Source organism: Cyprinus carpio, chromosome B6 (assembly GCF_018340385.1).
Source record: "Cyprinus carpio isolate SPL01 chromosome B6, ASM1834038v1, whole genome shotgun sequence".
In the NCBI taxonomy this organism is placed as follows: Eukaryota; Metazoa; Chordata; class Actinopteri; order Cypriniformes; family Cyprinidae; genus Cyprinus; species Cyprinus carpio.
In genome coordinates, this window is record NC_056602.1 from 17,908,797 (window position 1) to 17,933,980 (window position 25,184).

At 36.7% G+C, this 25,184-nt stretch overlaps 1 protein-coding gene across 6 annotated transcripts in view; it reads left to right on the forward strand.

Annotated features, from left to right (window-relative positions):
• The window catches only part of LOC109106337 (KN motif and ankyrin repeat domain-containing protein 4-like), a 43,907-nt gene that overhangs the window by 13,107 nt on the left and 5,616 nt on the right, over positions 1-25,184 (forward strand). For 2 of the 6 annotated variants that reach the window (XM_042726004.1, XM_042726000.1), the window contains exons 2-5: positions 16,477-16,544; positions 16,789-19,197; positions 21,556-21,649; positions 23,827-24,060. In XM_042726004.1, coding sequence (XP_042581938.1) covers positions 16,529-16,544; positions 16,789-19,197; positions 21,556-21,649; positions 23,827-24,060 — 2,753 coding nt within the window. In that variant the 5' untranslated portion in view covers positions 16,477-16,528. Of the gene's footprint in view, positions 1-8,267; positions 8,897-9,661; positions 9,741-9,846; positions 9,928-16,476; positions 16,545-16,788; positions 19,198-21,555; positions 21,650-23,826; positions 24,061-25,184 lie in introns of those variants that run through there. The other 4 variants (XM_042726001.1, XM_042726002.1, XM_042726006.1 and 1 more) reach the window with 4 other exon arrangements.

Genomic DNA, 25,184 nt, shown 5'->3' on the forward strand with positions numbered 1-25,184 from the left:
TGTATTCTATTCCTTAAAATATCAGGGTTCAAGATATGCATAGCTCCATGTATTCTACTTTAGTATTCTACTAAAGAAAGAAAAAGAAAGAAAAGAAAAAAGAAAATAAAAGAAAAGAAAGGGAAGAAGCGGGAAAAAAAAGAAAAGAAAGAAAGAAAGAAAGAAAGAAAGAAAGAAAGAAAGAAAGAAAGAATTGTGTCATGAAAGTTGGTTAACAACATTTTTCAAAATATCTCAGAACCGTGAGTTTACATCTCGCATTTTTTGGTCTCTACCATGGAATAAAAAATAAAAAAAGGTAATTGCTACTTTTTATCTTTACTTTTTTTACCTCACAATTCTGACTTTTCTTAATTACGAGTCAGAAATCTCACAGCTCTTTTTTCTCAGAATAGCAAGTTAATGTCCTGCAATACTTTTTTTTTTGTCTCACAATTATGAGTTTAAATCTCGTAATTCTGACTTAATATGTCGCAATTATGAAAAAAAAGAAGACAGAATTGTGAGATATAAATTTAGAATGAAAACAAGTTTCCATACTTTAAATTGTCCCTGTTCTCACCTTCATGACAAAAATGAAAATCAATGGAGGACAGACATAGCATGAATGTAAAGTATGTTCTGCATAGACTGCTGCTGCCCATCCATTCTGTAAGACAAGAAACTTTTATCTGGTCATATGTTTTTAAATTTGTTTTTCGAATACATTGTCAGGATTGCTCTTGATCTCTCATCATTCTGTCTATTTGTTTTTCTGTCTTTCTAAGACATGATTAGAGGACTAGATGGTTTCTGTTTATGCTGAGCAATCTGCAACCCATCAGCCTGTATATCTTTCTTGTCTGAATAAATAAATGCAATAAAAGCACATTTTTGTTTACCCATGTGGGATCCATTAAATAGCTATGCTCTTAACACAATATTTTGTTACCTTTTCCAGATTAATTCATTCAGTGCTTTTTTCCCAATGAAAAAGCATAGCATAAACAAAAGGAATTCCCAAAGGACAGATAAGTCAATATCTGTCTGGGACGGTTTTGTTTTGCTAGACTCCTTTACACTTTTTTTTTTTTTTGCTCCAGGGTATTATTAAAAGAATGATTTGGCAGATATTGTTTTGAAATGGATATCTGTATTGTAAATCACATTCACACTAAAGAAAGTGGAACCCATTTGTGCTCAGTCTTTATTAACTAAAGCCATGCACATTTACTCATTTATCACAAATAAATAAATAAATAAACAATAAAAAACTATGCCACGAATAACTGCAAATACTGCAATTTTACTGCTTTTTTCCTGAAACATTTTAATTGGAATTTGATATTTCTGTTACACCGGCTATGTTTTATTTAGGTTTTAATTCAAATGTACGGTAATAATCTTCAGCAAAAGAAAAATAAACCATACATGTAAAAAACTATTGAGAAACAGAAAGAAGTGAGTAAAAATAGGGTTAATCCACTAAACATATTCTGAGGCTTTGTGCTGAGAGCCCCCCACACATGCCTGGCTGGGAAACTCATGATTATTGATATATGGGAGCAATTTGGCCACATCCTCAGCAGCAGAGCACAAACAGCCCCCAGCAGCAAATCTGTAGTGTTCCAGAATGTGCCTTGTACACACAAAACAGAGCCTGTCCATTTAGGAGGTTATGAAAGAGCCTGTTTTCTTTCTATCTTTCTCTTTTGCCTTCTCTCTTCTTCAGTCAAACACAGTGGTGAATTGTATAAACAATTGCACAACATTTGTGCAAAAACCTGCGTCTTAAGATATGGTCACATTAGGCAAAAAAAAAAAAATATTAATAAAATATTTGTGATTCTGAGGTGACGTGAAGGACATGTATGACCTCTGCAATTAACCCATCCAACTATGTGCCTTGAAGTTTACCTTCAACTGCCCCCGAAAAAAGTCTATTGTCAATTTGTATACATGAAGCAAAGGTCACACAGAAGTCACTTTCAAACCAAGCAACTTTTCTGTTGGTCAACATTACAAATTCATTTGGTCTTAACCATGAGCAAAAACTATGCAATGAACTTTTTCACCTTCATGTGAACCTCTCCAGCTGTGCAGATTGACTGGATTTTGTCTGTAAAATTTCACTGAGAAACATTAAATCAAAAATCATAAACAACCAACATGTGTAAAACAATTCATTTGACTTCTTTTGCCTTTAGTGAAGTATCATGCAGAGCAGTGGAATAGTTTTTTTCATAAATCATAACCAACCCACATTTCTATGTAACTGCCCTGCCTCTTTTCCGTGCCAATTACTTATGACTAAATGTATGAGAGATTCTTTTAACAGGACCACACAGTTTTATTGTTGTGGTCTCTCTCTCTTTCTCAGACGGATCCATTAGTCTGTATTCTGGTCTGGTCCAGATATGGCAGTTTGAACACAAACAGTTTGAGGTTCTTATCAGTCTTTCTCACACGGCACTCTTCCCCAGGAAACCCGTTCAAAGCTTACTTTATCACACACTCTGCCCTCCACACCTCCCTCAGCTCCAGCCATTCCCACAAGCATACTTTTACCTTTTTGCTTGCTCCCCTCTTCATCTGAGATATTACCTAAAAATTAAACATCTTTTAGCTGACATTCTCTCTCCATCTTAATCCATTTCACCAGAAGCAATGTCTGTTTCTCTCCTCTCTCAATAGCTCGCTTACTCTGTGTGAGTTGTTCATGGTTTTTCTAGTTCATATCTGCCTGCCTTTTATTTTCTGTTTTGTTTTAGTCTGTGTTAGTCATGTGCTATAGGGTTCCTTTTTTCCTCCCTTGACCATCTTGATATTGTTATAGCTCTCGTTTAAGGGGCATCCCAGCAAACCAAAATATGTTTTTTAAGGCTGAAATACAATACATGACTTTTCCTTTGATTTACAGTTTGAATAAGTCAATAGTTGCCCAACATCAGACCCAGTCTGCAGATTTGAGCTGACAGATTTCATAGAAAATCGTGTAGTGTATGATAGTCACAGACTCCAATTTTTTAGCTTCAGACTGTGATTTAATCCAATTGGAGGATATCAAACATGTTTGATATTTTGAACTGATTTTAGAACAAGTATTGTTTTTATTTATCATGTGTTTCACATTTTATCATGCAAAATATGTGTGAATGTTTGATTTTATCATTTGATCATTTTGCAAACATTATGGAAACATCACTTTTGAATGTTCTCTGAACCATCTGAGACAAGTAAGTAAAACACTTTAGACAGACATCCAACTAAAATGAAAAACTGTCCTAAATGATGTTTAAATAATTTTTGTAAATGATTTTTGTAAATTAATTTTGTGCTAACATTTTGATACTTTTCTTTAACTCTTTCCCTGCCATTGACAAAATTTTCCATCATTTATGAGACAAAGTTTCCCCTTCATTGATGGAATCTTCTGGCTTTCTGTGTTTTCACTGTTATACTGTAGGATGCCCTATATTACAAACTTCTGAAAGAGTACTGAATTTCTGGATCAAAACACGGTGAAGAATTAGAAACAAGAAATCACATATGTAAGCAGATGCATATGTAAAATAACACAATCATCAAATATTTACTGTTACCAAATGATTTGTCGACTCAGGAAGTGCTATAGGACTGTGCAAGCTTTGGAAGCGATCGAATCCATCTATGATTTGATCACCATTCTGAATCTGATCTGGATATTGTCTTTGAAAAAAATATGTATTTCTCAGCTTTGTGTTAAAAATGTTTTTCTTTTGACATACTGCATAGTCAGATATTTATAAAACAAAATATTCTGGGGGCCATGAAAGTTTTATGAAAATGCTGAAAAAGATGGCAACTAAAAAAAATTAAAAAAGCTCTGGCCGGGAAAGAGTTAAAGAGGAGATACCTTTGAACTTTGAAATATTCTATAAATGTTACTGGAAGATATGAACATTTGTTCAGAAATTTGAATGAACGTTCCTTGTTAGCTGAGTTCCACCATTTCCTAATGGCTTGTAAGCAGTTTGCCCCCTTTATGACTTTGATATATGAAATATTTTAAAAAACATTGAAACACTGTGGCATATTTGTTGTTTCATAAAAGGTAATTGAATTACTTCCAATCCTGCCATATCCCAGAGCCTCAGTAAATAGAAACACATTTGATACTATTTTTGATCTGGAAGCATTTGCTCTGTTAAAGAGTTTGGTCACCCTCACTCTACCCAAGGGGTGTTTTGAGGTTTACAGCAGATGATGAGTAATGCCATATAATTTGTAATCTAATCTACAACGATGCTCACATAGCTCACTTCACATTGTGTGAGCATTAACATCAGTTCCTCTCATGCCTTGAGAGAGCCACATGACACAGATGCCAATGTGCAGTGAAGCCTTAAGGAGAGAACAGAATTTGATACAGGATTGTGGTTAAAGCCAGCGGAGGGCTTTCACGGCTCAGTGTGTTGTCACTGTAGTTAACACATTTTTAGTTTCTACAGAAAGTTACTTAATTTATCTAAACCATTTTAATTATGTGTTGATAAAACCACTACACTATGGTAGATTACAATTTCCTCATAAAATGTAGTCTAAATGGAAATTATCAGCTAAAATAATCGTGAGGTTGGCACCCCACCCAATGGAAATGACATGCCACTCACCGTCCGGCCCACCCTCAGTCTTAAAGTACATCTTACATTTTAGTACTGGGGCTGAGCCAGAAAATCCCCCACTCCTTGAATGTTCAATTATAAAGAAAAAAGACCAATTTCATAATGTTTTCAGCCACTAATAAGAGTTGCAAAAAATGCACTGGACTTATAGTCATGGCTAAACTGCAACAAAGTGTACCTCTAAATTTACTCTGTAATTTGAAAATATCTGCCTGAAAAGTCTGGTTATTAATGATAATAAATACTGGGAAAATAAGAACAAGCATTCTAGTTCGATGAAATCTTATCAGACCAGAAGTATTTTTATATACTGTATATGGTACTGAAAAGCTTCAGGACTGCTGTAATTGTTAGAACAGTTTACATAGTGTTTATTGAACTTATGTTTTTACAGGGACCATGTGCAGCCTGGATCAGTTTTCTTTGCAGGAGGCTGGCGTTTCTCCTAGAGAAAATGGTTTGTCTTGGCTTAGATCGCTATCCGTTTGTTGCTTACTGTTGCATTTTATTAGTATTATTTGCACAAGAGGTGAAGGTTTTGCCTCCATTTTGGCTCTTAAAGTATGTCTCTGATTTCACCACTTTATACTGGATATTGATAGATCATTATTTTTTTTTCATACAATATTTAAAGGAACTAAATATAGTGAGATAACAGCTACTATGCAGTGTTAATGGCTTAGTTCACCAAAAATTGACAGTTTTGTCATCATTTACTGACCCTCATGTTAATCCAAAGCCTTCTTTGTTCTGAACAACACAAAAGAAGATATAATAAAATTTTCTCAATGTTTTTCAGTACATACAATTAAAGTCAGTAGGGGTCGATGTTGTTTTGGACCCCATTTAACATTTGTTATTGAAACATTCTTCAAAATGTCTTCTTTAGTCCAGACCATACGATTGAAATACACTCTAAATAATGATTTTTCAAAAGATTATCAGAATACTATTTTACTCTTTCTACTTCAAAATTTCATGTTTAATTTAACGTGTTGCTTGCCATTTCTTTCAATTTCTTACTGACAATTGTTTCAAAACAAATTATACTAAAATAGCAGAGCATCATTAAAAATAAAAATAAAAATAAAATAATTAAACACTAAAAAAAAAAAAAAAATCCAGTGATTGTGATCATAATTTCTGCCTGACTAAAGGAAGTAAGTCCAGAGTATTTCACAGCCATAATTCAGTGAATAAACAGCCTCTGGGCAGTCCATGAGCATGCTGTCTGAGACTGTTATACATAGAAAAATATGATGTAAAAAATGTGCAAATATGTGAGTCTGACATATGTTAGGGCCGATATGATATCCTGCAGGTTTACCGGACCTTGAAATAATAGATAGGGCCATAAGTTTCTCAAGTGTGTGTACACAGCCTTGTGCTGTGTAAAGTTGTCGGATTTTATGGCTGATAAAGATGGCTGTGTTTTGGCGTGGTGTATTTATGTGACCTATTTTATGAACAGTACTGATATAGATTGCTTATATGCTCACTCTCGCTCTCCTTTCCTTTAGACCCACAGCCAACAACCGCGCTAATGAGTGTGTGCATGTTTGTGTGCATTTGACCGAGAGCCAGCTAGCGTGTAAAATGTAGGGGATCGGAGTGTGTTTAAACACGTTTTCCTCTAATACAGCCAAGAGACAGTCAAACAAACAGCAGGAGCAAAGATTCAGACTTTTATTAAACTGCTTAAAAGCAGCTGAAACTCACAATACAGAATAAAAGCCAGAGATGGCATCTCAGTAGATCTAAAAATCAATTTTTGTGTGTGTGTGGAAGCATGAACGTGAGTTTGTCTGTCTCAGAGATCCATCAGAGAGAGTGAGAATACGTGGGTGAGTGTTTTGTATGCACGTTTGAATGCTCGCTTTTATTAGTGTCTGCAAGACCACTGTCAACTGAAGTAGGAAGAGCACTTTATGGCTAGAGGGTGCATTTCACTGACAATGTACACTAGATACACTGAGCACACTTCACCTCCTCCTCTCTTCAAGTCTACATTTAATCTTGGCTCTGACACTGGCCGATGACTCACTCTGGACCCAGGTGAAATATGGTTATAATCTGTGATTAGACAGACCTCTCAAGCATGTTGCAGGGATGAATAGCTTCCTCCTTAAGGGGCCACTTCAATTTGTTTGCTCCAAATGAAAAAGCCAAAAGGAATACTTCATAGCAGAATCTGTGACAAGAATACAAGCTGGCTTATCTGTGGGATCATCTCAGGCACATACAAATAAGTACCATGTTTTTGTGTTTGTTGTTGTTGTTGTTTTTTGACATTTGCAATGGTAAAATCATGGTATTCGGCGTGCTAGTGACTTAATTGTGCAATATAAAACATTAAGATGGACTTGTACATATTATTCATTTTGTATGTCCTGTTAGTGTAATAATTTCTCTCTTTTTTTCTGTTTCATTTTTCACATAATGGAAATGGCATCATCATGAGGCAGCAAAGCAATAGTCCAAATAAATAAATAAATAAATGGCATGTTAAAATCTCCAAATATCAAAAAGTACAATTCAGTAATAACAATATTTTTGGTTAATTAACTGTTGATTGTTATTTTAAAATAAGTTCATATGCTTCTTTTTCTTCGACAGCATTAGAAGTGGCCTTCTGGTGCTTACAGGAATTGTTCCCTTAGAAATAGTTAAAATGCTTTATATATATATATATAGTGGTTCATAATACAAAAAAAAAAAAAAATTCCAAAACAAAATACTAGCCTTTGTTTTATTCCAACGCTATCTCACGCCAATTCGTACATATTTTACGAGGTGGCTAATTCGTACCAATTCGTACGACCTCACTCGTACGATTTCATACGATTTGGCTTCTAGACCCCAGTGACGGTTAAGTTTAGGGGCGGGGTTAGGTTGTAGGTCATTCGTACAAATTCATACGAATGTGCAACTCGTAAAATACGTACGATTTGGCAAAAAACTTATGAATTTGTACGAGTGTGGCCGTACGAATTCGTACCAATTAGCCACCTCGTAAAATATGTACGAATTGCCGTGAGATCGGGCTGGATTATTCATGCAAAAATAAAAAAAAATTCTGTCATCCTTTACTCGCCTTTGTTTTATTCCAGACCAATAAAAGTTTTGTTATTTTTAATATTCTCTTATGATATTTGTCCATAGATTGAAGTGTAGATAATAATAATTTTCAAGCTTTATTTATGTACTTTTTTAATAGCTAAACTTTAAGTGTCTGGACAAAAATGATGAGGGTGAGTAAATCATGACAACATTTTCATTTTGGTGGTGAATTATTTCTTTAATTGTTGAAAATCTTTCCTTCCTGTGAGCTCTTAACTGTTGCAACTGGATCATTGTGTCTGCAAGATGAAGCCGAGAACCAAATCAGTCATATTTGTAAATGATTCAACTACCATTTTTGAGAACCAAAACATCTGACTCAAATAAATGTTTCATTCAAGTACTTGACATTGCTACTTATCTCTAGAACTCTCATACTAAAGAGAACTAGGTCAGATGTCATAATTTTGCAGTGAATAACAACTTGAATTTCAGTCTGCTCCCACCCAAAACTATCATATGGCTTATATATATAGATAGATATATAGGAGTCTCAGGTTTCATTACATTTTCATTAAATTTAATTACTAATTGAAAAGAGTGGCTAGCCTATTCTTTGAAAGTAAATAAATAAATAAATAAAAATCGAGTAAATGATGCTAGAATTTTCATGTTAAAGTGAAGTATTTCTTTAAACCCACAATGATTTTTGTTGAGCCCTGAATGCTAATGTAGCATGTACCTCAACAGTTGAGCAGCTGCACTGGCTGAGGCACAAGTGTTGTGAGAAGATAAGTTGTGGTGGAGATCTGGTGTAGCATTGTTAATGGTTAACCTCCACCCAGTACTAATGATTACACTGCTCGTGGTGGGATCCCCCCCACAATTCTGATATATTCCTGGGGCCACAGGGAGAGAGGAAGGAACATTAAGTTCAGCAATAAAAAAAAAAAAACTTTTTTCAGACCAGAGTGTTATTAGGAAGTTATTGAGGGAGAAAGGGTTTTTGAAGGGGAGAGAGAGCGTAAGGGGAAAAAATTACACAAGAGTAAGAGGGTGAGAAAGTAAGAGACCTCCTCAACACGGGTCATTTCATCGGAGGCTCCAGTCGTCGTCAGTTCAATTATCAGATGGTCTGAGTCAAAAGGAGGGCACGGGGAGTTACTGCAGCAGTGGACTGAGCATTCAAAAGAGTATGAGGACTGTTTTCTCACTTTCTTACACATCTTTGCTGCTTTTTCTGATGCATTTTTCTTTTCCTTTAGGACCAATATCTCACAGTAGCCAAATAAATTGGCTTTCCAGTATCTATGTACTGTAAAACTCATTTTCTTTATTAGTACATCTTGCTTTCCTTTGTCTTGTTTTCCAGTAAATATTTGAAAATCTTTAACAAGATATGTTTAAGTCACCATTTTAATACGCAGATGATATATCTTAAATTAAGGTTATTATTAATATCCTGTTGGCAAATTAAATACTTAAGCATACATTAAAGGGTTAGTTCACCCAAAAATGAAAATTCTGTCATTAATAAAGTTTGGGGTCAGTAATCCTTTTTTTTTTTTTTTTTTTTATAAATGTAAAAATATATATCTTGGTTTCCACAAAAATATAAAGCAGCACAGATGTTTTCAACATTGTTAATAATAACAAATGTTACTTGAGAACTAATTCAGCATAATAGAATGATTTCTATAATGAACACATGACACTAAAGATTGGAATAGTGGCTGCTGAAAATTCAGGAATAATTTACACTTTAAAATACTGTATATTAGAATAGAAAACATTTATTTCAAAATTATTTTTTATCAAATAAATGCAGCATTTGTGAACATAAGATACTTCTTAATTAATCTTTTCAGATAATTTTTTTTTTGTCATGTTTTTCTCTATCCCTTTTTCACAATGCAATGAAATCCATCTTCCCCCTTTCCCCCCTTTTGCTTTATCAGGTTGAAATTCAAAGAAAGGAAGGGAGGGTTGCATGTTTTTGGTAGACGGGAGGGGAACAGCATTCATGGCACATGCTAGGTAAGAGGAATTCCTTTCCTCCCCTCTCTCTCTTTGTCACTCTGGGGCTGTCTCTGTTTCTCCCTCTCCCTCTCCCTCTCCCTATCTCTCTTTTTTTCCTTTTTTCTGTCCCTCTATCGTTTCCCATCTCTCACGATGATGCATACACTCTCATACGCTCTAGGAGGCATGTAGCACGTTAGTGCAGGTGAGAATCTCAGCCCGTCATAGCGCTCTATGTCTTTTCTCGTGCATGTATGAATCTGTGCCATACATGTGTACATGGACTGTGTCGCTGGGTTTTTAAATGGCTCTGTTGCTGCTATTACTGCAGTGCAGGAATAACTGCCGAGCTCCTTTTTCCTCTCAGGAATATAGCCAGCTCATCTCCTCTCCATTATTTGTTTGTGTGTGTGAATGTGTGCATAAGACCTTGCTTAATGTAATTCTTTGAGTACATAGTGAGGAAAGCTTCCTGATGCACTGAAGTAGGGCTGTTTTTCTGTTGCCTCCTGGAAGATGGAAGGAAGGCAGGATCTAATGAGAGTATTGTGCATTTGTTTTGATGTGTGTGTGTGTGTGTATGTGTGCATTTTGAAAGCGACTGCAAAAACAGGTGAGCCACTGGGTGATTAATATTTGTATAAAATGTGGATTAGCCTGGCTCTCACCATGTGTTGGACTCTTACAGCTAAGAACATGTTTGGCATTTGTAAATGATTATCAGTATGGGGCATCGGTTTTATCTCTGTTGGAATCTGGCTGTATGTATGTGTCTGCTGTTGTGGATCCCGTGGGATGTGAATGATCCATACAGACAGAGCTGGCTGTCACTTGCTGGAGCTCAATAACACCCCTCCTCTCTGTCACCACCAGCCGCTCTCTGTCATCTCCCTGTATCCGTCCATCCCTTCCCCCTTCACTCCAGCGTTCTCTGTGTGCACCTCTGAGAAAACACCTTTAAAATGCATTGCATTTCTGAATTGTTAGACATTTTCTGTCTCTGTTTCTTCCTCTCAGCTTCGTGTATTTCTCTCTCTCTGTAATCCTGTAGTAATGAGAATCTCGGACTCGTCTGCTTGTAGCATTACAAACAGGGTATGACTGAATAATTTATAGACATTTTCTTCAAATCCATAATGAAAGCTGTCTTTCCCTCCTCTCGCACATTCTCTTCCTGTTATTTGCTTTCACTCATTCACCCAACCAAATACTATTATGGTCAAAAGATAAACTAAGGCCATTATTTCTATCTTTTGAAACTGGAATTAATAATTTAAATGTGTGCATCTTTGTCAATATGCATTCGTTATTAAAATAGTCAGGTTAACATGTTAATTGGTACAAGTAATAATATATTGTAAATAAATATAAATAATATAAATATATAATATAAATGATTACATCATGTCTTATTTTTATAATAATAGTCAACAAAATATAATATAATATAATATAATATAATATAATATAATATAATATAATATAATATAATATAATATAATATAATATAATATAGTCACACACTAGTTTGGGGACTCACTATTAACTAAATATTAATTATGGCTTGCCTCAATAAACTCATAATTTGCTGCTTATTAATAGTTAATAAGGTAGTTGTTAAGTTGGTATGGGTAGGATTGAGGCATCTAAAATTTGGTCCTGCAGAATAAAACATTAATATGTGCTTTATAAGTACTAATAAACAGCCATTATGCAAGTAATATGCATGTTAATAAGCAACTAGTTAATAGTGAGAATCGGTAAATATAATATAATATAATATAATATAATATAATATAATATAATATAATATAATATAATATAATATAATATAATATAGAAAATGGTACTGGAATGCATATGTAATTTCATATCAGCTGTACAGTATAAAAATAGTACACTGAAAATTAAAATCATTTGATCATACCTCCTGACTCGTACACACAGTAGATTTTTCAACAGTTGTGATGAATTCAATTAGTTTTAATAGCATATCAGGTAATTCATTCAAATACATTTTGAATTGATTGACATCCATAATTTAAATATTAGCATCCGTTTCCATATGTATGAGAGTGTCTATGCCGCTCATCATTGGTAAGTTTATATTGAATAAGACAGTAATACAGACACATTTTCTCACTGGTGGTCTAACCTTCATTCCAGCACTGTTCTCTCCGGGCCTCCTCTCATCTCAGTAGGACAGATGTTGTGTGTTCTCTGCCTCCTCCAAATGCATGAAGCTTTGCAGAGCCATTTGTGTAGATCTAAACCTTCAATGATGGAGGGGAAGTGCAGCAAGCTTTTGCTTCCTGTCAGACAGCCCACTCACTATCTGTTTATTGTCATTAGATGGGAGCAGAAAAGCTTGCAGCAGAGTTGAGCTTCTGGGAAAGAAAAGTGTGGGAGATGATTGTGACCATTAGAGAGGAAATCAGAGCACATTATATATATGTATATATATATATATATTACACACACACACACACACACACACACACACACACACAAGGTAAAACAACGTCAGATGATTTTGAAGTTGAAGAAAATGAGAGGAGTTTTTCGCCCTACCCTACCTTTTTGAACTGAAGTACTGTACACAGACGAAGAAATAACCGCATGTGTCCTTTCCAACGTGATTACAAAATGTGTGAAATCACGCATGCACATCGCAGTGCTATTGCAAGAGAGTTTGTAGTTAAAAAGTCTAGAAATTATTAGGATGTTTTTTTTTTTTTTTTTTTATATCATTTAGCTATTTTTTGCTATATTCCTCAACTGGGATTGTGTACAGCACTTTGAATCTGCATTGAAGCTGCAGTTTGGTCCTTAAATCTGTGGGGCCTTCATTAAAGTCCAAAAAATCCTTGAATGTTTTCCTCAAAAAATTTAATTTCTGTGCGACTGAAGAAAGAAAGACATGAACATCAACATAAAGCATAAAGTAGTAGGCCATCCAGGTACATTTATCAAACTTTCATTTTTCGAATAGACTTACTATTCGTTTGGTGTACTGTTTTTTACTTTCGGTATTGTATGGAAGTAGGCATTTATTTACAGCAAGTGACTTGTTGCCACCTACTGGCATAACCTGTAGCTTGACAGTCTGTGTGGAATGTGCAAACAAAAACCTCGAAAAGTCTTAGTTTTGTTGGCACTATTCAACCAATCAAATTTGAGTACTGGAACTAACTGTAGAAAATGCAATTATATTAAAGTAATAGATATGTCAAAAATACTATACAGACTTAATAATTTGATTCCTGCATGCTATGCTGTGAAGCCCTGCACGGCAAGCAGAAAAAAGAGATATTGTGGCCACAAATTAAGTATTAGTTCCCACAACTTATTTATTCATTGGCATATTTTATTAATGCATTCTCATTTTAGTTAAATTGTCGATAAGTTGTAATAAATTGTTAATAAAACAAATTAAAAAGCCGTGGGATTTAATTTTTAATTAGTGGCCACTATATATTTTTTCCTCCAGCATATTATATGTGGGGCTCTGCTATCTGCTTTCAGATGCTCATGTGTATATTTGCGCACATGTTTTGTGAAGATTGCCAGCATCTCACAATGCAGCTGTGCCTGTAACGATCAAAAAACCATCTTGGTCAAAATGCCTGTTAAGAAAAAAGTGTTGCTTATGTCTTAAATTCCTTAAGTTTTCATCAGTTTTAGTGTGAAAATATTGAATCTGTGCGTTCTCAGACCTGAAATCTCAGGGTTATGTTGAGGATCATGAATAACAGGTATGTGGAATATTAACAATCGTTCCCTGCTTGTCCAGCTGGCATGCCTTGAGAATGCCCAAAGATGTAATTTTGTTGGCTGTTCAAGCAGTTTCTGCTGCCTTTGGCTCTGTTTGGTTCGATTTCTTTTCAAGGCTTCAGCACTCCTAATTAGCACTAGATGCTGAGCTTTTAGGGTTGAGGTGGTTTGTGTGTGTGTGCACGTTTGTGTGCATTTTGCCCCTAAACTGTTACAAAGACAGCAAATGAGATTGATTTCTTTCCCTCACTTCCGCTCCTTCACTGCAATTTGATTAGTTATATTGAATTAAATCTGCTGTGAATAGCTAAATAAACAGTGACTTTCCTTTATAGCTCACCAGTACATAGTCCGTTGGGTTATCCGTGAGCTAAAGCAGGATACAAAGGTCAACCGATTAAATTTATAATGCATGCAGAATTGCAATCAAATTTAATGATTTTTCAGGGTGCAATGGAAACAGTTGATTCTAAACATTTGGTTCATAACAAACTATCTTTCAAAAGAAAGGCGATCTTGAAACAAACTAGAAACATGAAGTCTTGAGATGTACTCACTAAAATAGCCTAACTAAATCACCACTGATAAGTTAAAACATATTCCTGCAAATGAGGCCAATAGAGGATTGCATGAAAGTCTTCTTATTAAAATAATTTCTCTCCAGTGGCCATGATTTGCCATCTTCTTTTCTCTCTCTCTCTCCCACTTGCTTCTTAACTTCACTCTCTCTCTCTTTTTCAGTATCTAATTAAATAGGCAGTGTTGTGTTCTTCGGTTCCATGTGGATAATTGACAAGTGGCTAGGCCTCACTTTACTCAGCAATTACAAGCTGCATTCCAGCTCTGGCTAATTAAGACACAACTACAGCCAGTGTATTTGAATCACATTAAACATTTCTTAGGTTGGGGATGCCCCTTATCCCCTGCCATCCCTGCCTTGTTCCTTTCTTCTCCAGGAGGATTTAAGAAGCTGTACATTTTCCATGCTTGCTGCAGTGTGTCGGATTCTGGGGATTCAGCTGTCAGTCAAGCTTAGACTTACACTATTATGGGGTTTTACCTTGAAACCTGAGGATAAATGCAGGCTGGTTGTACACTAAGGAGTCTAATTAAGATGATCAATATTTCATTAATTACAATTCTAAAAACAACACTTTAACACAGCATTATGACATCTGAGAATGATTTTTTTAATAGATGTCAAGTCAAACTCAGTATTTCAATTTCTGTATCCAAATTTATTTGTCAGATTAGGCAGATGCCAGCATGGGCATGTCATATGGCACACCATCATCCTCAAAAACCATGAAGAATCCTATGCCAAGAACTTAGTTTACAACATTTCTGTATTTTTTTTTTTTTACTTTTCTACGACTTTTCTCTAATTGTTCTCTTGATGTCCAATACAAAACCTTTGTTCTGAAGTAAAACCAGTTGAGATCCATTGATTTAGATGGCATTCATATCCAAACAGACTTTACAGTACACTTACTAAAAGGTCAGCCCCCTGGATCAGCCTGGGTTTAAATGTCTTGCTCAAGGCCACAACAGTGATTGCTCATGGTTTGGTTTTTTTGGTGACCAAACCAGCAACCTTCTGATTGTATCCCTAGAGCTATAACTCCTATGTTACACCACTCTGTTTCTCTTTCACGGTAGCATCAATTTTAAAACATTATTTTCTAAAGTAAATGTGCTGTGAACAGAAATCATGGGAGCTAGCTGATTGATGGTCTGATCACCAAATGCTGTGTTGGCACTCTGTTATACCACTTGGCTTCAGAATGTTTACCGCTTGACTTTTCAACCAAACCATGGCTCAAAGCCCATTTCTAAAAAGCAACCGAGACATATTTCTATCCTTGCTTGTACTTCCTAAAATACATATCTCCAACAGGTACAAACAACTTCATCAGAAGACTCTGTTCTTGATGGTGCATAGTGAAAATGTTGTTATAAATTTAGCTCCAAGTAGTCAAAGTTTTTTCCCTGCCAGTTTGTCCAGATCTGGATATCTAGCAGCCAGCCAATGATCCAGATTTCATGAAACATCATCGAATAGCAACCATGAAGAATATCCTTTTTCAAACTGTCCAAATTCCATGCCTTTGGCTCAGATTACAACATTGAAATGAGAGCCAGATGACACATCTTTGAGTAATCTTTCTCCCTTAAGTTCAGTACATAGTTAAGATCTGCAAACATGCCCTGAAGGGTTTGACTACAGTTCGATTAAAGCAAAAGGTTTGAAAAGGACCATCTTCACCAGAAGGTTCACATTTCATGAATATATATATTTTTTTTTACTATATAATTACATCTAAAGGGTTCTATTGAATACTATTCATTTACAAATGGCACAGTAATTATACACAATATATGATATCATTGTTAAAAAGCTCAAAGGTCAACCTACAGTATGGTGTTGTTTCAGAATAACAAAAAATTAAGTGATCTTTAGTGACTGCTAAAATGTATTTGCTCCCACGCTAAATCAAAGGCAGCAGTTAGCTTTCTTATAGTCAAGCGAGATTGTCTATTGCCTTCAGTATGTTTTCTTGCCACATTTATATAAGTTAAGATGACTTCAAGATTGTACAGTGGGAACATTCGGCAAGTAGATCTGCAGACCTGAAGCCTGAGGGTGTATTCAGTTTTTATTAACATGATGTATTTTGATCAGTGGCCTTACGTAAGCCCCTGAAGAATCCTAAATCTAAAATGGTAAAATTGTTTTCCATTGCCTAAATCAACCCCACATAAACTGTGAGCCATCTGGAGTAAATTTAACAGAATGAATTACTGTGGTTTTAATAGTGGTGTGGTGTAAAATGGCACAAACAAATAATCTAAAGTCATGTTGCACAGAAAGTAAATATTATAATTTGTGCAGGAGCTGACAAATAATTATGTTTGTCACTGATACATTAGTTGATTAATAAAAAATAATGTTAGATCTGTACATTTGATCTTTCTACAGGTTTCCAGTGTTTACAACAGATTCCACCCATGATACTGCAAAAACAGAAATAATGGACAAGAAAAGTGGTAAGAGCGGCAGATTGTTTGTTGTCATTACCAGTTTATAAATGTGTAAATATATTCCTTCTACTTGTCTTCTTACAAGGGTTGACAGCAAAAAAATGTTTGCTTCCAAATTCCAGTGATAACATCATCAACTGTTTTGTTGTCTTGACTAATTATGCTCCATATGTTCAATAATACAATGACTGCTTGAATTGGAATTACAATGAGAGAATGCAAAATGTGTAATATGTACCTTGTATTTCAGCAAATGGCTTTCCTTCCAAGGCCACAGATAGTGGAGTACAGCGTAAACAGCTGCCATATTCTGTAGAGACCCCCTATGGGTTTCACCTGGATCTGGACTTCCTGAAGTATGTGGATGACATAGAGAAAGGGAACACAATCAAGAGGGTGCACATCCAACGCAAGAACAGGGGCCCAAAGTACAGCACACTGCCACGCAACTTTAGCCTTCCTGGGCATGGCGCTCGACCTCTAGCCAAAGACACATGGGCCAATACTTCCACTTTAGGGTCCAAACCCAAGTCACGTGTTACTGAAGTCCAGCAGCTTTTTGAGTTCCGAGCCAGTGATGCCACTAGTGGTAGCAGTAGCACCAGTGGAAGCTCCCCTGCCAGTCAGTCAAAGATGCCTGGGAGTGCTTACCTCCCCTCACCAAAGGCTGCAGAAGAGACTAGAGTACAGCCCTCATCTGAGAACGAACAGCCTGTGGGCCTTAATGTTAGGCCTCATCTTTTAAGAGCCTCCAGCATGCCTATAAATGTTCCACGTAGGAAAGGTTCAGATTCAACTGAAGAGCAGAGTTCCCAATCGCAGAATGGCTCAGCTGAGAGGCTTTTTCGACCAGCGGATGGAGGTGACAGGAGAGGCAGTGTTCCCCAGGACAGGGCCAGCTTGCATCAACAGATCACAGCTGCACTGAAAAGGGTGCGGGAGTTAGAAGAGCAAGTCAGGACCATCCCTGAGTTGAGGGCTCAAATATGCTCTCTTAGAACTGAGAGGGAAGAACTGCTTCAAAGAATTCAAGAACACAAATCAGAGCAAAAGAGTGAGGTTCCTCAAATTGGTGAGCAAGACAGTGCTGTTCCTCCAGCTGTAAGTAAAAAGAAAGATGCTCCTTCCATTTACACGGATACTGCAGCTGATCCTGAAATTGTTCAAGCAGTACAGTCCAACAAAACCACAGAACAACAGAAACAAAATATTGTGGTGCAGGTTATAGTAGAGCAGGAGTCTGAAAAAGTAACTGATACAGAGTCAGAGAAGGAACAAGTGCCAGCTCCAGTGTCTGTCCCAGTAATACTCATAGACAAAGCAGAAACTCCAACTGATCCAGATGAAGCAGAGGGTCTTTTGCAGGAGTCTATACTTCAAGAAGAATCATCAAAGAGTCTTTCAGAGCAAGCAGAAAAGCAGGATAGAGCATCAGAGATGTTGTTAGAAGATAAACAGTCAACGCAGTCACGAGGGATTTCAGAATCAGAGGAATCCGTTGCTGCATCTGAATGTACATCCACTCAAGAAGACACTGCGACTGTTGAGGGACAGAGTGTTATTACAACTGCAGAAATTACAATAGCCCAACCTGCTGAACAGAAACTTCTCACTAACCTGGAGCTGGAAGCAAAAGTGAAAACTTTGGAAGAGAGTCTAAGCAAGGCCAGTTGTGAACTGGAAAAGACAAATGCCTTACTGAGAGAGCAGATGGATGAGAATCATCGAAAGGATCAGAGAATACAGGAACTGACCGATCAAGTGAAGGAGCAGAAAGTTCAAGGTCCTATCGAGACAGAGCCGCTATCTGAACCAGTTGTCACATGTGATGCATCAGTCACTACAGACAGCAAATGTGTAGCGGATAAAGGAATCGCAACAGAACCTCAACCAGCTGAGGGTCCCAAAGAAACAGACTTTAAATGCTCGAGCACTCAGACGAATATAGTAGAAGCTCGAGACATTGAAGTATTAGCACAAGTCACTACAGCAGAGAAAATTGTAGGGGTGGAGATTGTCATGTTTGACCAGGCAATTGAGACTGAAGGCCAGGATAATCTGGAAGTTAACAGTGGTAAACAGGTCTCTGAAATGCTGGAGAAGACAGAATCTGACAAAGAACAAGAGGGTGATATCAAAGATAGTGTTTCAAGTCAGATTATAGATACCAAAGTCAGTGAAATCATTGTTGCAGAGAGTGACACTGAAGAATATGTCATGGTAGAAAGTGCCATGGTTGAGACTATGGGCATTGAAAATGAAGTCCCTAAGCCCACAGTCCAAGAGACTGAATCTAAGGAGAGTCCGGTTGTTGAAAGCACAGTAACAGACAAAACACCAGAAGGAAGAACTTTGGGTTTGCAAACACAGCAGGAACCAAGAGAAACACAAGGACAGGAACCCCAGCTTCAGTCTCAAAGGGCATCTGAAGCCACAGCTTCTCCTGCTGCAATTGGTCAGGTTGTTAATCGTATACAGGGCCTTCTTAATGAGCAGTGGGCCAGCCTGGGAAGTGGGGGCCAAGATGCGAAAGGAGAGAGCTCTCAGAAAGCTCATTCTTCCAAAATAAGCTCAATTCAAAGCCACCTGAGAGGGTCCCTCAGTGCCCTGTCTGCCTTTTACTCGCCTGTTCAGAAAGGAGGGGCTGCACGACAATCAGGTAAGATAAGGTCTCATTCCATATAGTCATGTGCTGTATTAGATACTTCTTGTAGGCCTGTTTCACAAAGCTTGCATGTGCAGTTTGTAAGCAATGCTATTTAGGTGTCAAGTGTCAACCATGTTACAACACTAAGAAAAAACAAAAATCAGTATCTATGAACCATATGAATTTATTCTGCAAACCTCAAGGATTCATAACCATGGTTCTAAAGTTAAAAGATTTACATTCTAGATACTGTCAATAGATTGATATTGTATGTTTCAGTGTCTGTCCAATCATACAAAAAGCAAATACTATACCATCATGGTCACACTTTATTTTAAGGTCCAATTCTTGCTATTAACAGATCATTAACTATGACTTTTTCCTCATAAACTCCTAATTTGCTGTTTATTAATTAATAGTTAGTAAGGTAAGTTTTTGTTAAATTCAGCTATTGGGTAGGATTAGGGATGTAGAATATGGTCATGCAGAATATGTGCTTTATAAGTACTAATAAACAGGCAATATGTTAATAATAGACATGCTAATAAGCAACTAGTTAGTAGTGAGAATCGGTCCCTATACTAAAGTGTTACCCAGTTAATACACTTTACATTCAAGTACTTACAAATACTATTGACATCATGTTGTCCATTGATAACTAGCAAACATTCCAGTTTAATCTTTTCTACATAAGAAGTTGACCCATACATCTGAATAAACTCTGCTTACCATATATGTGAAATAGGCCTTGTTGAGTGTGAAGTGAAGGTTTTGGGAGCTAGAGATGACAATCTAAAGAGCTAAAATACATGTTAAAGTCAACTTGAAATAATAAGTTCAAATATGCATATTTTTGCCTGATTATGTATGCATGTGTGGCACAGAAACCCGTCTGTTGCAATGCAGGGACACAGTGGCATTGCACATTCATATTGAAGTTGCTTACTGTATGCCAAGATAATTTAGGAGATGTGTGTTGACAGTTTAAAAGCATCTGGCTCATATTACAGTTCTTGCAAAATGATGCGGTCTCATAAATAGTGGCATCCATTGTTATTTGTGCAGCCACAGTTAATTATACTCTTTTGTTCTAATTATGTTCTTTAGCAGTTACACTGAATATTGTACTATGGTCACTTAAAAGCAACCTGTTTTACTAAATTGAGGCTAATTTTGATCCAGACTTATCTTGTTGTGTCCTGGGGAATGCACACCGTCTCATGGGACTTTTTGAGCTTTTTTTGTAGTTCCCAGAAGCTTTTCAACTCTTTGATGTCTTGTGTTTCGTTGTAATTACATCCATTGGCTCCTTTGGTTGTTACACACCTCTGTTCTCTTCAACAATCTCAGACAAACACTAGGGAACAAATCTCTGGAAATGCTTTGTACTATTCCATCTCTTTTACGATCACAAGACTGATGAGAATTTCTTGTAGTATAGGTGAGAATGGTGGTCTCTTTTTATTTCTTTTAAAATATAAGTAACTCCGTGACTCTAACAGTTGTTTTGACAGTTTGGTGTGCTACATTATGAATGAGTACATCTGACTTACCCACTCTGTGGAGCACAGCAAGTGCATGGTTCAGCTATTTGTTGTTTACATTACTTCTGGTAAAGGCATTTCAAAACATTCAAAAGTAATATCTCTTAGACTTCTTTATTTTCAATTTGGACAAATGGATTGCGTTATGCATAGAGTTAAAGGGATACTCCACCCCAAAATGAAAATTTTGTCATTAATCACTTACCCCCATGTCGTTCCAAACCCATAAAAGCTTTGTTCGTCTTCGGAACACAATTTAAGATATTTTGGTTGAAAACAGGGAGGCTTGTGACTGTCCCATAGACTGCAAAATAAATAACAGTGTCAAGGTCCAGGAAAGTATGAAAAGCATTGTCAGAATATTCCATCTGCCATCAGTGGTTCAACAATAAAGTTATGAAGCGACGAGAATTCTTTTTGTACGCGAATAAACAAAAATAAAGACTTTATTCAACAATTTGTATCCTCTGTGTCATTCCACATCAGTGTAGCACCATTTTGACGAATCTGAGCTGTACGCAGGCAGCGTATGCTTTTCTGTGGCTGCCGCGACACAAGGATAAGTTTTCTACGTATACTTACGCCTTGATTAGAAAGAAAACAGCACATGTAGTGTCACGGCTGACAGCTCCGATTCGCCAAAATGGCGTTATGGTTGAACCACTGATGGCAGATGGAATATTCTGACGATGCTTTTCATACTTTTCTGGAAAATTTAAAATTTTCATTTTGGGGTGGAGTATCCCTTTAAGTTTGTGCTAGGGATGATGAACATGTGAAAACTTGGCTTATATTTTCACATATCTGACCATCTCCCCCATATCAGGCCTCAAATCCATCATGAAGAAGAACGATAGTCCTGACAAACAGGGCAACAGGGGAGCGAAGAAGAACTTGAAGTTTGTTGGTGTAAATGGAGGGTAAGTTTTTTGGCTTATTTATCTGCATGCAGAAAATTAGTTTATATGGATGGTACTGCTTTTCATAAAATCACCTTCCATCTGTGTAAACCTCCTAAAAGTCTAATGGGGGACATAAATGAAGGTCATGCCTTACATTTACTAATTCCCCCAGAATCACAATTGCTAGTGTTTTCATTTGAAGCTTTGAATGATGAGCTTATTTCATCAACATCCATGACATCAGATGTCCGGCATGGCTCTTTGCATCCCTTAATCTGTTTCATCCTTCATCACAGTGCTCTGTAAGAAATGGGCCATGAGGTGTCAGTATTGTTTTCTGCGAGAGCTGTTGCATGATGAGTGAGGCCTAGTGAGATGACACGAAGAACAAAGTCCTCTCTCTGTCCCTCTCTCTCTCTTGCTGTGTCGCTGTCTGTCTGCCTGTTGCTGTGTGCGCCGGTCAATGATTTGTTTAGCTTGCCAGCAGAGATGGTTCTGTCTCAGCTGTATTTGACCAGCCTTCAACAATAAGATAAATGTCCTGATAGAGTTGGGCAAACAGCTGGCCTGCCTGATCAGAAAGGAATCACTAAAATAAGCTAAACTGATCTATTTCTTTAGCACATAAATTTGGAGTTCTCTAATTTCATTGCGCGTATTATCTATTTGTTTATTTTTTTATTATTATTTTTTTTATATTTACTTTTAACTTCCATTATACCAAAATATTTTTTCAGCTGCAAGAAAATAAATTTCCAATCTTACAGAGAGCCTACGTTTGCTTTATTCATTACTTATTTCTTTTCAAACTTGTATTCATATGTGTTATGGACACACACAAAAAAAATCTTCAAATGTTACATATGTGAATATATTTTCTTGGGTTGAAATATATGGAAGGCAAAATACATTTAAATGCTTTGCATTTAAAAAAAAAAAAGCATTTATTTATTTATTTATTTTAAATGGCCAAAATGTATTGGTAGAAAATACATTTTCATAAAAAATATTTTGTAAATATATTTTTTGCTTGCAGTAGTGCTGTACAATGAATTGCTGGTGTTTAAGTTACTCATATCAGAGATTTCTGGAGTTTTGTTGTACTGCATTGTGCTGGTTCCTTGAGCAGAAAAGTTCAGATTTAATTAATACGCATGACTGGTTAACAAAACACAAGTTAGGACCTTATCTTATCAGTATGTCAAAACATGCTGGAATATCTATGTTGTGAATAATATCAAGTGACATTCATGTATGACCTTTTATTTATACTGCTGTTTTGAAATATTATTTGAAAAGACTCAGACTGTGTGGGAGTGTTGGCAGATTTGGTTTGCGTCTATGTCTGATAGACTGTGATTATCCTGAGAGAGGCCCTGCACTGCTGTTGTTCAGTGACAGCTGGTGATTTCAGAATTTACACACAGTTTTGACCCAAACCACCATAATATAATTTCATTCTGTTATTTAGCGCTGTCAGCCAAGCACAAATAGCAGTATCAAACACTGAATCGCCACCTTTGGCTGCCCAGCATGTTCATTTTCTGTCCAATTCTCTTATTTATAAGCCATATGAAAAGCTATTAGACTAATCACATTTGGAAATTTTGATTAATAAGATGATAGCAGAAGGGCATGACACTCAACCAACACATGACCTCCATGTCTCTGATCTGAAGTACTCAAAAGAGGCCCTCATACTCACCACCCAAATAAATGTATAATCACCTGACCTACATCTATAGGCCTTCATTCACCCATGTCCCTGAGGAATTGTGGGAATGCCATTCCTCTGAAAACATCCATGAAGAGCGGCATTATTCAGACAGACTCAACACATAAGAACCCCTCAGACCCCACAGAGGACCCTCTCATTTGAACAACTTGTATAAACACAAGAATTTTACATGTCCATTCACAACCAACAAATTACATTTGTTTGCCATTAGCAGTAAGGACTACACAGAATATAGTTTAAAAGACCCTTTTATCTTATTAAAGTAAACCAAATAGTTTTAAAATGTTCTGGTATAAAATAATATAAAATAAAATAAAATAAAATAAAATAATATAAAATAAAATTTGTCAGAACTAAACAGGTTTGACATAAAATCCTGATCATAGAAAAGTTTTTCTAATGCAAAATGGGATGCTATTAAAAGAACCCCCTTGACTCAAGTTATCTCTGTGCCCAGCTATGAGACCACCTCCAGTGAGGACTCCAGTGGGGAGGAGGATCAGGACGAGGTTGAGGAGGTGGATAGTTCTGAGCCTGAGTTGGAGCAGGGAGAGGAGAGTGGAACGGCCCAGGAGGAGGCTGCTGCTGCTGGGGAGCAAGGTGATGGGGTTCAAGCGGAGGTGGCAGAGGGCTCTAAGGAGCCTGATGCTGCTCAGTCTGCCATGAGTCCCCAGGAGGAGCAGCCTGGCAGGTGAGATGGAGATCCTACTCAAAAAAGATGTTTTTCTAATTACCTATATCATAAATGAAAAATTGACAATTACTTAAGTTGATGAGTTATATTATGTTCTAGATTCAATAGCATCTCTATCATGGACAAACCTTCAAAGAGTAAGGAAGATCCCCAGGACTTTTATTTTGTGCTAGTCCCCTTTACCTTTTCAACCTGGTGTGAAAAGCTCATTAGTTCATAATATGAGTTCGCTTAACACATTAAAGTGTGCAGTGACCCTTCATGCTTGTTTCCCAAAGCAGGAGCCTCTGTTATGAATCAGACACAATCCTGCCTTTTGTTCTGTCCATCATCTGGCAGGAAAGTACAAGTGCTGAGTGACAAGTTTAATATGCCCAGTCACTGGTCCACTCAAAGGACTGCTTCACAATAAAAGGCTGAAACTTTTAAAGGGACACTCCACCCCAAAATGAAAATTTTGTCATTAATCACTTACCCCCATGTTGTTCCAAACCCGTAAAAGCTTCCTTCATCTTCTGAACACAATTTAAGATATTTTGGATGAAAACCTGGAGGCTTGAGACTGTCCCATAGACTGCCAAGTAAATAACAGTGTCCAGGTCCATAAAAGGTATGAAAGTCATCGTCAGAATACTCCATCTGCCATCAGACGTGCAATCTGGGTTATATGAAGCGACGGGAACACTTTTGTAAGTGAAGAAAACAAAAATAACAACCTTTTTCAATAATTCCTTTGTCAACGGTCTCCTCTGTGTCTCTCCATATCACCATATGCTGTGTATGCTCTTCTATGTCATATGCGCCACAAGGATGCGCTGTTTCTACATGTATTTAGCTTTGATTTGAAATAAAACAGCGCATCCTTTTGGCGCGGATGACACAGAAGGGCATACACAGAGGAGACCCTTGACAAAGGAATTATTGAATAAAGTCGTTATTTTTGTTTTCTTCACTTACAAAAACTGCTCCTGTTGCTTCATATAACCCAGATTGCACTTCTGATGGCAGATGGAGTATTCTGACGATGACTTTCATACTTTTTATTGACCTTGAAACTGATATTTACTTGGCAGTCTATGGGACAGTCACAGGCCTCCCGGTTTTCATCCAAAATATCTTAA